The sequence below is a fragment of the Nymphalis io genome, chromosome 26, assembly GCF_905147045.1.
Source record: "Nymphalis io chromosome 26, ilAglIoxx1.1, whole genome shotgun sequence".
Lineage (NCBI taxonomy): Eukaryota > Metazoa > Arthropoda > Insecta > Lepidoptera > Nymphalidae > Nymphalis > Nymphalis io.
This window is the reverse complement of record NC_065913.1, coordinates 1,699,966-1,714,298: the sequence shown is the minus strand read 5'-3', so window position 1 is coordinate 1,714,298 and position 14,333 is coordinate 1,699,966. Positions and strand designations below refer to the sequence as shown.

At 32.5% G+C, this 14,333-nt stretch overlaps 1 protein-coding gene across 3 annotated transcripts in view; it reads right to left on the bottom strand.

Annotated features, from left to right (window-relative positions):
• The window catches only part of LOC126778423 (nephrin), a 236,331-nt gene that overhangs the window by 37,143 nt on the left and 184,855 nt on the right, over nt 1-14,333 (bottom strand). For all 3 annotated transcript variants that reach the window (XM_050501931.1, XM_050501929.1, XM_050501930.1), the window contains exons 9-11: nt 11,221-11,357; nt 5,019-5,186; nt 4,471-4,602 (exon numbers count right to left, since the gene is read on the bottom strand). In XM_050501931.1, the coding sequence (XP_050357888.1) occupies nt 4,471-4,602; nt 5,019-5,186; nt 11,221-11,357 (437 nt within the window). The remainder of the gene's footprint in view (nt 1-4,470; nt 4,603-5,018; nt 5,187-11,220; nt 11,358-14,333) is intronic.

Sequence of the window (14,333 nt, the reverse complement as noted above, 5' to 3'; positions counted from 1 at the left end):
TTTGACTTAGTTTTACGTTATTCGGATTTATCTTTATTTTTTATAGAATAGGAAGGCGGACGAGCATATGGGCCACCTGATGGTCACCAAACGCCTTTAGACATTGGCATTGTAAGAAATGTCAACGATCGCTTGCATAGCCAATGCGCCAACAACCTTGGGAACTAAGATTTTATGTCCCTTGTGCCTGTAATTACACTGGCTCACTCATCCTTCAAACCGGAACACAACAATATCAAGTATTGCTGTTTTGCGGTAGAATGTCTGATGAGTGGGTACCTACCCAGACGAGCTTGCACAAAGCCCTACCACCAATGAATCTAGTTCTATGCTTGGTTTTTTAAGTTAAAGATAGATAAAAGATAGATTGTTTACTTAGTTTTACGTTATCTGGATTTAACTAGTTCAATGCTTGTTTTTTTTTTAACTATAACCGATGAAATATATTTATTTGTCTCAACACCAGTTTTTAGCGTTGGTTAGTCAATGACTGATTTGGCTTTTATCTAAACGCATATCGGTCTGTTGTATTACGATTTTAGATTCTGATGCTTAGTATGCTGAAAAAAAAATGGCACTACGAATAGGTCAATGCTATGTACTTTAATATTTAATAAGTACAGCGTATATCAGCCTCTTAAATCTGAAATACTCAGAATACAAACTTAAATACTCAGTTAAATTACGAAACAAGAATCAACTCCAAAGCGTTTATTTATCTCATATGTTAAGTTTCAAAATATACTCAGATCCTAACTTACCATCCTGTATAAAACCCACACGAACAAAGCCAGACTATTTACTGCATCTTAATTTCACACTAAACAAATTATGCCGCCTTATATAGAACAATTTTCCTCTCTTGCAACTATATTAAACCACATTCCTCTTATATAAAGTCGGTTAAATTCACTTCCGAGATCCTATCTAGAAATAGAAAGAGACAGCGCTATACGATAGAGAAAGATGGAGTATAGTACGTTTATACGACACGATATTTCAAGTCAAGAGCTTTTAAGTTTGAATTTAAGGATTATATGAGTGTAATTTTAGTATCGTGCGGTATAAACTGGATTTTTTCTTATAAGCTTATAGCACTAGGTCGGAAAATGGGTTGACGGCGTTTATTTCGTTTGGCTTACATTATTAAGATAGGATTTTGAGATAAATGCTTGCTAATATGTGCTTTCAGATTTTGTGCTTTTGCGTGATATGATTCTGAATTATTTTTGTGAACGTATATTCTCTGCTGATATAAATCGAAATGTCAGATGCATAAGTTTTGAGATCTCAGTAAGTATACCTATTGCTTTAACCAATTTAAGAAAGATTATTAAAATAAACATTGTCATTGAATTAAAATGATATCTTTAGTCGATATCTTGGTGAAAATATGGCGTTTTGAATTGAAATTTTTTGTGGAACTTAAATTAAAATATCAAGTGAAAATACGGATATTTTAATGAATGAATAAAAATGAAAAAGTGTTGTATTATAAATCAAGATATATATGCAAAGCAAAGCGCATAGCATACGTAAATGAAAGATTTGTATATGTTTATTCCTTCTTCGATTGGAATAGGCTTTACTTCATATATTAGAGCGTTTTGTGTTACACATTTGTATTGTCCCAAGTAACTCATAATCTCATTTATTTAACCCAAACCTATTGGATAACGATTGGCGTAAAGCTCCCCCAATAATCTGTAACTTAGGTCAAAGCCTTTTGTCTTTTCGTATATACATATATAATAAGTATATTACGAATAGTTATTGTTTATAATAAATAAATATCAGTTATGGAAAATTGAGCTTCAAAATATAATAGGTACATAAAATACTTCGTTACATATACATATATTTAAATATGTATGTCTAAGACTGTCATGTTCATGAAAAAAAAATGTATACCAACTTTGATAGTGATTGGTGAAACGGTGTCAATGTCCAGTACAGTAACAACCTGTTAATGTCCCACTGCTGGGCTAAGGCCTCCTCTCCATTTTGAGGAGAAAGTTTGGAGTTTATTCCACCACGCTGCTCCAATGCGGGTTAGTAGAATACACATGTGGCAGAATTTCAATGAAATTAGACACATGCAGGTTTCCTCACGATGTTTTCCTTCACCGTCAAGCACGAGATGAATTATAAACACAAATTAAGCACATGAATATTCAGTGGTGCTTGCCCGGGTTCGAACCCACGATTATCGGTTAAGATTCACGCGTTCTTATCACTAGGCCATCTCGGCTTTTTTTCATTAATCTCAAAGAGTCCATTAATCTCAAAGAGATCTAGCAGCATTCATTTCTATATACTCGTATATATAAAGAGCTCAAAAAGAGCTTTGATTGACACTACGAAATAGACTTTCTAGTATTCAATTCGGGTGTTCAATCAAGTAAGTGACTTTTTTGAGTTGGTCATCTCCAATTCTCGTGAATGTTTAAAAAATTAACTAAATATTCACCACGAAGGGCGAATAGAGAAATGTAAATATTGTAGGTAAAGAGAATAGAACAAGCGGAACAGCTTTGAAAAATAACGGAGGGTAACGTGTTTGCAAGAATTCGCTTCACACGAGCTAAATGCGAATATATTTTGCTGTGTTATTTACGATTGGACTTTGTGGAACTTATAAACCCTGCTGGATCGCTTGTTATGGGAAGTTTTGGAGCTTTTAGCGATCGCTACTCCAATTCGAGATATGTAGGACAATAATTGTAATCATAATTTAAGTACATGAAAATTCAGTTGCCCATGTTTGAACCAGCAATGTCAAATTAAATTACTTTGTAATGGTAGACGCAATAGAGGAACAATAAGGAGGAAATATTCATGTTTCAAATAAAAATCTGCCCAAGGGGCATCCGCCACCCTGCATTGGAGAAGCGTGGTGGTATTATCACTAAAACTGATTTTCAAAAAGAACAAGAGGTGTTAGTCCAGCAGTGGGATGTTTACTTTGTTATCTACCCCAAGGAAACTAACCACCAATAGTAAATATATAAAAACGTAGTTATTTTAAAATATTTTATAAATTTAAAAAGCAATCACTAAATAATATTCCACAGAGATCTGACACCGCTTGGACAACTAGAAATCTTAGCAGCACAATTTTATTTAATAAAAACATCTAGCGTAAGATGACTGCCGGCCAAATTCGCATTAGCTGAAAGAAGTCCGTGCTTAGAAAGTTAATGCGTGTATTAGCACAGTGTACCATTCGAACAGTACATAAAGTTCCAACTTGGATTCAGCTTACATAACTTAAACTATAGTCTTTATATATATATTAAATACTTTAAATAAATATTTAATTTTTAAATACTTTATAGTATAAAAATTAAAATGCAAATACGGGAGCTCAATGCTACTGTTATTTCTACCAGCTTTAATACAAAAGGTCGTATTCGGTCGGTTAAATTAAAAATCAACAGACATCTTTGTCTATCTGTTACGTTTTCACGGCTAGAATACTGAGCCGATTTTCATGAAGTTTGGAATGAAGCATTTTTATAACCTTTCCCGACATGAACAGCTCCCCACCCTTATCTAACTTGCGGGCAAGGCCACGGGCGAAAACCGGTAAAATATATGTGATAGATGAATAGATGGAAACGGTTGATTTTTTTTTATAGAATAGGAAGGCGGACGAGCATATGGACCACATGATGGTAAGTGGTCACCAACGCCCTTAGACATTGGCATTGTAAGAAATGTTAACCATCGCTTACATATCCAATGCGCCACCAACCATGGAAACTAAGATTTTATGTCCCTTGTGCCTGTAATTACACTGGCTCACTCACCCTTCAAACCGGAACACAACAATACCAAGTATTGCTTTATTTATTATTATATATTTTTATTTATTGATGAAGATTTGAATAAAGTTTGTACTATAAGCCACATCTACTCGGCCATAATAATTGTGCCGGCAAAATGGTGACCACGTGACTCTTCAAAACTGGGTGAGTACTGTTGAGTTATTCAAGTGCTTGTGTTTATAATTCATTTTATGCTCAGTTGTAAAGGATAATATCGCAGCGTGTTGGAATAACTTCCAAACCGGAGGAGAGGAAACTTATGCCCAGCAGTGGACCATTGGGTTGCCACTAAGAAGGCTTTAATTGGTTATTAAAAATAAACTTATTAGTAAAACCTATTACTCTCTTTCTGAATATTTTTCTGACAAAAATCAATGGATTGAATGATTGCTAGATCTTGTGTAGTGCCAAATTAAGTTTATGTATTTAATACAATTATGTTTAAAAAAAAGAGTAACAATTTCTCGTTCTTCTCGGGATACACATTCCGAACCGGTGGTAGCGTTTAATTATTCATAAGTCTATTTGAATAAATATATTTTTATTTGATTAACAGGCTGTTTCTTTTATTTTTCATATAACTATATATTAATAATTATATAGAAATTAAAATAACTTATTATGCATAAGCAATACTTACATAACACGTTGATGGTATGCGTGGCTACAACATTCTCCGTTAGCTGACCATTAATACCGTGACATACCACGACTATCGAACGTCGATTAGGTTCCACAACTACCGTTATGTTGGATGTGGTGATCCAACCACCTGTAAAGGGAAAATAAATCATATAAAACTTTCACTTAAATACACTACTTACAAAATATAGCAATATAAATATACACATTTAAATTTGGTGATAAAACACCAAGCCTATAAAGCCTACAATAATGTTTGAGTAGATAAGCAGTGTGGATCATAATCAAAGATCGCGAGTTCAAATCCAGATTATCGCCGATGAGTTTTCAAGTAATCACTTTGCATTTATATTTCATTTCGTGATGAAAATAGTTAGCGGATGAATTACTACCACGTGTATTATAACCTACTCGCAATGGTTTCTCAGCATGGTGGAATATGCTCCAAATATTTTCTTTAAGGAGGAGGTCTTCGTTACGCAGTTGATCATAACGGTCTTTTCAGTAATGAAACTCAAGTTATGAAAATTAGGACAGATCAGTTACCTTCAGGGGATATCACGGTTCGATTGCTTGCTTCCCTGTGATGTTTTCCCAGCACCAACCACTTGATGTCAGCTGCTGGATTCGATGGTGCTGTACTGCAGCTCAAAGGTACAGGATCGCCGACACGCGCTTCTGATGGTCCAGATATTGTGACGTGGGACGGTGCAACTGTTGACAAATGTGATAAAAGAATGAATTGGTTTTATACAAACGTTTCTCTATATTGTTACAGACTTACTACAGACATTTCTTATATATATATAAAAAAAAAATTAACAAACAAAGAGAACTGATTATAATAGGCATGTTTGTTCCTTGAAGATATTGTTTTGACTATATGAACAGCAACTCTTGCTTAAAATTTGCGTTAAACTGAATTATATTGTAATGTTGTATCAAAATATTTATCTACGGCTTATCTTACACAAAATTTTATTTTAGCAAATCTGTTAATGCATTCAAATTAACACTTCACATTTATATATTGGTATAGATAATAAAATTTAACGCTTCATAACACTTATAAAAGCCTATTTGATTCTTTGATTTAATGCTCTAATTGAACATAGCAGTAATTGTGAATATAAGTAAGGAACTCTCATAAATCATTATTATAAGAATAATTAAAATTTGATATTTTTAATTACAAATTAAAATTAGCTTATTTAGCCCAAAAGTTGAGTCTAGCGGTGCAGAGAGGTAATAGTGTCAGCGTCTTGGGTACAATGCCACAGTACTATACAATTCTGTAATGTGTATATTGTTCTTTTTATTTTAATTTTGTATTTTATAAAAATGTCTGTATAAACCTAAAATTAAACTTATATTTAATAAAACATTAAACAGATATCAATTTTATTCTTTATTTTTTTTTAGATTTATTTTAATAAATAGTAATATTATATTATATAGATAGATTAACTTTAATAAATAGTAATTTATTACAAACCATAAATATAAATTTTATGTTTATAAAACATTAATAAATATAATACTCAAAACGTTACATAAATGAAAAAGCCGATATGGCCCTGTGGTTAGAACGCGTGAATCTTAACCGATGATCGTGGGTTCAAACCCGGGCAAGCACCACTGAATTTTCATGTGCTTAATTTGTGATTATAATTCAGCTCGTGCTTTACGGTGAAGGAAAACATCGTGAGGAAACCTGCATGTGTCTAATTTCACTGAAGTTCTGCCACATGTGAATTCTACCAACCCGCATTGGAGCAGCGTGGTGGAATAAGCTCCAAACCTTCTCCTCAAAAAGAGGAGAGGAGGCCTTTAGCCCAGCAGTGGGACATTCACAGGCTGTTACGGTACGGTTACATAGATGAAGAAAACAGTAGATTTTAGTATTTGTTGGTTTTATTAATTAATAATGTATTATTGATATCAACAAAAGCTTTAATTAACGCTTAAATTTCTGCCCAAATATATCCCATGATAGGAATTTCTCATTTAAGATAAAGGAAACCATTATATAAAATTCACCGTCTCAATGTCCTCCCAGTAGCACCAATTATTCACGAAACAGACCAACTGAGCAATTTGCGGGCCGTTTAAAAATTTAAATAGAACAAAAAGCAATTGTCGAAACGTTAAAATCAAAAGAGAATAAACGTAATCTCGGTGAAGTTCTTAAAAAATACCATTAGAAAATGAGACGTGAATGAGAGCTTGAAATTAAAAGTTCCAAGAGTGCTATTGGCTGGTTTGAAAAGTTGCTATTCTGAGTCCCATTTCAGAAGACATATTGAAAAGTTAGCCCGATAAATTCTTTTATACGGTAGTAAAAATTTATTTTATACATTCCATCAGTTTTGCATCAGTGGTTGAAGCAATCCAAGGTCAGATATTTTACCAATAAAATACGTGTAGAATCAAAGAACACTAAAATTACTTGAATTCCGTTTAATTATCACGATTAATTAGACTACTGAAACTTTTATTGGTGTTAATAAAAGTGTAAATTTTAATATATAATCTTCATGTAGTATCTTAGTTTTCAAGGTTGGTGGTGAATTGGAGGTGGTTATTATTTCTAACGGTGCCAATGTTTATAGGCTGTATTGACAATTTACCAGGTGGGTCATTTGTATATATATTACCTATTTATATAACTTTGAAGATTTGGTACTAACAACAATAATTTAAGTTTTTATATTTGAAGCTTATTATAAAACTTATCAAAAGCTAATCTGTACAAAGTACATGTTTGTCAGAAATATAGCCGATATTGCAAATAACGTTACATCCCTAGGCGAATAAAGTTTGATAGTAATCTAATGGCAATTTTATGTATATTACAGGAGGGGAATTTTTCCAATAGTATCAAGTCAAAAGGATCAACGGCTTCTTGATGGGCCTTAAGGTATTCCAGTATCTCACATGATAGCTAATGTTTAAAAGATAATTCTAAGTTATAAGATATCTTACAACGACAAACAGTTTACCCAAAAGCTATCTCTAACACCTGACTTTAAAAATCCTTCACAATTTCTCAACAATAAATTTCATGCTAGAGTTATATCTTGAAGTTGTTACTTTGCGAGACTTGAAGCCATTGTCACTTCGGAAAAGTTTGGTAAAGTGCTCCTTTACGCGGAATCGGTCATATATTTGCGAAGTTTAGTTTTGAAAAATAGGCGATTTTTTTATGACCACAGAACAGGATATGAAAAGAAATGGTATTAATATTTAATTGAATCAAATGGATCAATAGTTTAATTTTGTTTGGTAGCTATTGATGACACTTATTATTATAAATAAAAAAATTAGAAATACTACCAGAAAAACAAATGTTCGAAACATCCAAATTCGTATGTTACTCCCAAATTTTCAATAATAATTATGATCGAATTTCCACTCCAATAACTAAAAATATGTCATTATTGTCCAGAATTATATTATTTTAGAAAAATAGATAGAAATAATTGGTCACGGTATTTAGACAATTATATCCTAAACAAATATTGATAAATAAGACAATTATTTATTTGAAAAAGGAAGCTTAATTAAGAAATATATTATTTTAGAAAAATAGATACAAATAATTGGTTACGGTATTTAGACAATTATATCCTAAACAAATATTGATTATGAAGACAATTATTTATTTGAGAAAGGAAGCTTTTTTAAAGATATACTGGTTTTTTGTCTAGTGTTTTGCCTAAACAGACATTGGCACTGTAAATATTAAAACCCCTTATATCACCAATGCGTCACCAAGATTGGGAACTAAGATGACATCAAACTTGAGCCTGCAGTTACACTTGCTCATTTAGTGTTAGTGGGCCACGATATCGCAACCCAACTATACTAAGTATTAGCTTGGCGGTAGAATCGTAGAAATGTCTTGATTATTCATATTTTATTACCATCATACCAAATACGAATGTTGACATATGAAACACGGGCTATTAAAATTAAAAGCAGTTTATCAAATAGTAAATCATCGTTGGCATTTCTAAATACACTGGTCTATGTCCCAAGCACCCCCAGTTAGAATCGCATAACCGATTTGAAAGGATTTGCTGTCTAAACATTGAAAGCGTGTTCCAGTTCCATTTTAGTTGTATGCAATCAATATTCCGTTGAGTAATATCGATTTAGCGTCTTAGTTGGAGATCTTTTAACCGATTGCGTTTTTGGGGAGTGTTATGATTTTTTCGGTTTTTAATGGACTCGTATGTCACAACGATAAATAGTTATAATAACAATGATAGTCTTTAAAAAGAATAAATAGCAAAAATTATTATAATTTATTATATTTCATTCATTTGATACGTATATTTATTTGTAGTCACAAACTACTGTCCTAAATAAACTTATTCTTATTGTAATTAATTCCTACCGCTACTGTTACAACTAATTTTTTTTTTAAATATATACGACAGTTCGAAAGCGTTTTCCTTAAAGAGGTCAATCTTGCAAAAATAACTACAACTTGGGGCAATATCTAATCGACCTAACCCTTAAGGGCCGTGGATTCTTTTGACCTACAAAAAAGAAAATGTCCAGAAAAAGTATTTGTTGATCGGAAAGAATTTTTCCTCTTTACCTTTGGGACTGGGAGTTTCTTTAATAAACAATAAGAAAGAGAAATACGGTTTGGAACAAGGTGTAAGAATTTTTCGTTATTTTCTTTTATAATTGAAATTATATCATACTAGCTGACCGTTACGACGTAGGGGTAAAATAAGGATTTGATCCCGTTTTTAATATATGATATATAAGCGTTCGCCCAACGATTTATTCGCTCATATAGCGCATATTATAATATATATGCATAAAGTAACACTTTTCTGTAGGTCTTTTTAAGGAGGTAAGCCTGAGGTATAGTTATCATTAGCCATGTAAGCATACGATAAGTTTCTTTGTCTACATCGATATAATTATGTCATTTTGTACAAAATGTATACAAATTATATATACATATATATATGCTCCAAACCTTCTCCTCAAAAGGGAGAGGAGGCCTTAGCCCAGCAGTGGGACATTAACGGGCTTTTACTATATATAAATCTCTTTCGTTTAATGCTTTTTTTATTAATGAAAACCGTTTTTTTTAGTAATGAAAACTGTAGAAAAAAATAGCGGAGATACGGTCAGAGAAATTCAGTGACTTTGTTTTATACTATTTATTGTCGATATAGTTATAGATTTCTGTAACCTCGTAAATCATGTGCATAATACTTGATAGCGTGATAACTTGTTATTTTTAAATTCATTGTTATTGAAATTAACTAACATTTTATTGGATTCTTAACAATGTTTGAATTTATGTTTCGAATGAAAGTCTGTTATAGTTGTATCAATATACCAGGATTGGACTAATATGGCTGAATAAGCTCCGAAACCGTCTCATGAGAAGAGGCGGCATTTTCTCAGCACTTGGACATTTACAGACAACGATATAGCTTTGCGTTCAGCTAAGTGCGCTGACACCATTTTTAAGCTGTTGTTACGGATTGAGCAATTATGAAAAAATAATTCAACAGTTGCTAAAGCAAAATCATGTTGTTACGGTATTCTGAAAATTGCTTTGGCTCTGTGAAAGTCTGTTTGGGGACCAATAACTCATAAATTATTCGACTTCCAAGCATAAATACTCGTACTTTATATTGATGTGTTTTGGTATGAAGTGAACGAGAGTAATGACAGCTACAACTTACGTGATATATCATCTTATGTGCTTTGTTTTCCAATGTATTTATGGTGGTAAAATTTCTCTCTTCATTAGGTAATCATTTAGTACAATAATTTATGTTCTAAAAGATATATTTCCATTTAAAAGTCTATAACGCATTTATTGTACCAAAATATTGAATCACTAAACATTTTTGACTACCCTCCTTTTGACAAGGTTACTTTGTGAAAGGATTTGTGAAAGGGCAACACTGTGTATTCGTGTGTACGGTATGATTTCGTTACCCTTCTGAGGGTTTTCAATAGCTTTTAAAATGTTTTCGTGTGAGTACACAATTTTTGTTATGTTTGTAGTTACTCTAGTGCCTAGCTGGTTTAGTTGTTAGCTATTTGGTTCAAGTCCAGTGACTCGTTTACCCTTATCTTGTGCAATATAATATCTCCAACGCAGTTACCTTGTCTCCCTTGAGAATGGCTACCGTGGCCAAAATTGAAGTACCTCAAGTACATCTTCAGATTTCCTAAAGTCGCTTAAAGCTAAAGAAGATATTGTCAATTCGACAGTGAATAAAGAATTCATCATCGTATCGCAAACTTAAACATTATTAGCATATTAATAAAAAGTAGTGATGCTGCTTGAATTTGGTGGTAGGGCTTAAAGAAGCCGATCTGTTAGGTACCACCCGTCACATATTCTACAGCCCAAATAGCAATACTTATTATTGTTCCGGTTATATTTTGTTCCGGTTTGAAGGGTGAGTGAGCCATTGTAACTACAGGCACAAGGGACATAGCATTTTAATTCCCAAAACGGATGGCGTATCGACGATTTAAGAAATGTTTAATGTTTCCTACAGTGCCAATATATATATAGACGATAGTGACCAGGTAGAAATACAGCGTAACATCAATATCATTTATCAATTGCTGAACCGTCAGCTCAGACAGTACGACTTGGATGTCAGGGACGCCAACATCGTCAAGCCCGAAAATTAATGGTCTAAAAAGAATGGTGTTATGGGTGATACATGAATCCCTTCATAGTACTTACATAGAACTGTGAGATCTATCTCGGCTTTTAATGTATTGCTTATCATGATGTTTTTAGCTTCGCAAGAATAGCGAGCTTTGTTATCAGAAGCATCGGCCTTGAACGATAGCACGTTTTCCGACATCCTCCCGCTTGTTCTGAAACAATAATAGAAATAGTAAATAATATGTTAATTTTTTACATATATAATAATTAATGTATTTTTGTTTTTATATAATTTTTTTAAGGTGTGATTAGTCAAACAATGCTGTCTTCTTCTTTTGAATGTCAAATCAATGATGAGAGAAAGACAGTCAGTTTTTAACAAAACATTTGCTAAATAGCGTTTATAAGTAAAGCTGTAAATGTATTTATTTAATTTGACCTACATGCAATATATATAACGCTAGTGTTGGATATATAAATATAAAGTAATAAAAACAAAATGTTTATATGAATATGAATCTTTTCAGCCGGCTTTAGGCTCATTGATTTTATTATATAATATGGATGTAGGATAGCATCATTAATTATTATCATACATGTATCAAATATCATTGAAATCTGCAGATAAGCCAGTTTCCAATTACAATAAATTGTTAACCTATAAAATACAAAAATAAAATACATTAACGTAAAATCATATAAAGCAAACACATACAAAATGATAATTCATTAGTGCTGTTTCTGATCTTGCAATCATCGTTTAAGATTAATGTGACCTAAGCATTGGGACATCTTGGCTGACTCAATGTTTATTGTAATTCATCTCGTGCTCAGCAGTTAAGGAAATTCACACGCATATCCACCATTCCGCATTGGAGCAGCGTGGTGGAATAAGCCCCAAATCTTCTCAAAAGGAGAGGAGGCCTTAGTTCAGCAATAGGACTCTTTATCATAGAAAATATTTATTTCTCTTCTCGTAACTTTCATGCGTTAAGATAAACGTTGGCATTTTAGTACGATAATGACTGAACACAATCATTCTAAATCACTAAATCCATAAATGTGCTCCCCAAAAGCAAGCGAGTTATCAATTTTCCGAAATTCCGACATATTCCTCCATTCCTATCTGTATCCCATATTACTGGTATGCAGTTTATCTCTCGCTGGCGGTTTAACTCCTCCAAACATAACTGCAAAGTAATTAAGATTTCAAAGCAAAACCGGGATAAGTCGAACTTTTCAAACTTTGCACGGATCGTTTTTCAGTTTTCAGCGGTTATCTACGACTTTCAGACCGTTTGTTTTGTTCGGTTTATTTTAAAAGCTTTATAATTTCTTTAAATTTAAACGGATTTAATTTTAATGTACTCATTTTTTTATTTAAAAATTAGTTGCTTATTTTTTAAGCAAAAAGACGGGCGTTATTATTTTAAGGTGTATATATATGAAAGATGGACCGATTTTGATGTAGTTTTTGTAAGGTGAATTGTTCGAGAGTGTTATTAGATAAGCTTATAGAAAATGTGCTCAGTTGATGGAAGATCATAACTCCTTTTTAGTTATATAAGGTATGTTAGCCACTTCTAATGGTTTCATCAATTCAAAATTTATTATCTTGTAACTTCAATTACATTACAATAACTTGGTAGCTGATTAAGTGATGCAGTTTGATCTGGAATCAGTGGGATAACTAACTCCTCACCAACTCACAGCAGAGGTATCACGTTTGAGGTCATTGGAAAGGTCTGCAGGAATAGGTTATAAAAACACATATATAAAAAGGAATAGGTTGTATTTATAATACAATATTTTTAGGAATTTTGGGCCGTGGTTATTTAATTTTCAATTTAAGTTTTACCGGCGTGAATTTTTATAGTAGTTAAGCGTTGTGCTATATTATTGGGCAAACACTTGTTACGAGGGAGCTTGAGCAAAATAAGCTAAAAGTCAGCCGATCGGCATCGTATTGACAGTTTTGAACATGATCCAAGTTTTAGACGAGGAACAAGCAAAAATTACCGGCTCTGTGGTATACCGATATGGTATACCGGCTCTCTATTCTTACTTCACCACCCATTTATTTTTGCAAGGACCTAACCCTTTTTCTTATGTCTTATCTTATCTATCTATCTATCTATCTATCTATCTATCTATAGAATGCAATGAAAAATCTCATATACATGAAATTTATTCATCGTTAACCCGAAACTTCAGTGAGGGTAGTTTTAAATATTTATACAAAATAAAAAACAAGAGTCAGCGAAAGTTTTGAACAAGTTTCAACACTTTTAGATAGTTAAGATTTTTTTTTACGTTGCAAACTACTCCTAAAAGTAGGATGAAAGGCGATTTGTAAATTATACCGAGTATTTACAGCTGAGCTGCTTTAAGCATAAAGTGGTATGAAAAAATGGCGGCTTCTTTGATCAAATTTTAACTACGATTTGGGTGGTTTTATGTTAAAGAGTTTCGTAGGATTAACTTCGTTAGATGATCTGCTCAAGTATTTAAATATTTATGTTTTTTGTTAATTAGAAATAAATATTGAATAATCTGTACGTATGCGATAACGTCATCGATATCAGTAAAAACCTGATTAGAATCCAAGTTTAAGCAAGTCGTTTGAGCGTTATACGTATCAAATATCTAAACACACATACACTTACAATATGATTAAGTTATATTGTTATCGATGCAGACGATATGTTGAAGGTGAATGGGCAAATGGATGTGATGATAAGTGGTCACAGCCGCACAAAGATATTGGCGGCGTAAGAAATTATAACCATTTATAAAACACCAATGCGCCACCAACCTTGGGAACCTTTGACAAATCGCTGACTTTTCAAATACTTAAGCGTTTATTTATGACGTTATGACGCCAGCGGTTAAATAACGAATGGTACATAGCATTCAATACTGAATAAAATAAAACAAGTACCTATTACGTACCTGTGGTAATCGCTATATGATAGCAATTAATGATTTTCAAGCGAGTTTTTTTCTATAGAATTAATATTCCGAAACTGTGTTCATTTTAAGTAATATGTACAATAATTAACTTGAAAAATAACGATTTTGTCCTAGTTATTACTAATTTTATAAACGAATAGTGAGTTTTTTTGTTTGTAACGCTTTCTCGTCTTAATTAAACTGATTACCATGAATAATTGAATATACATGTGTAG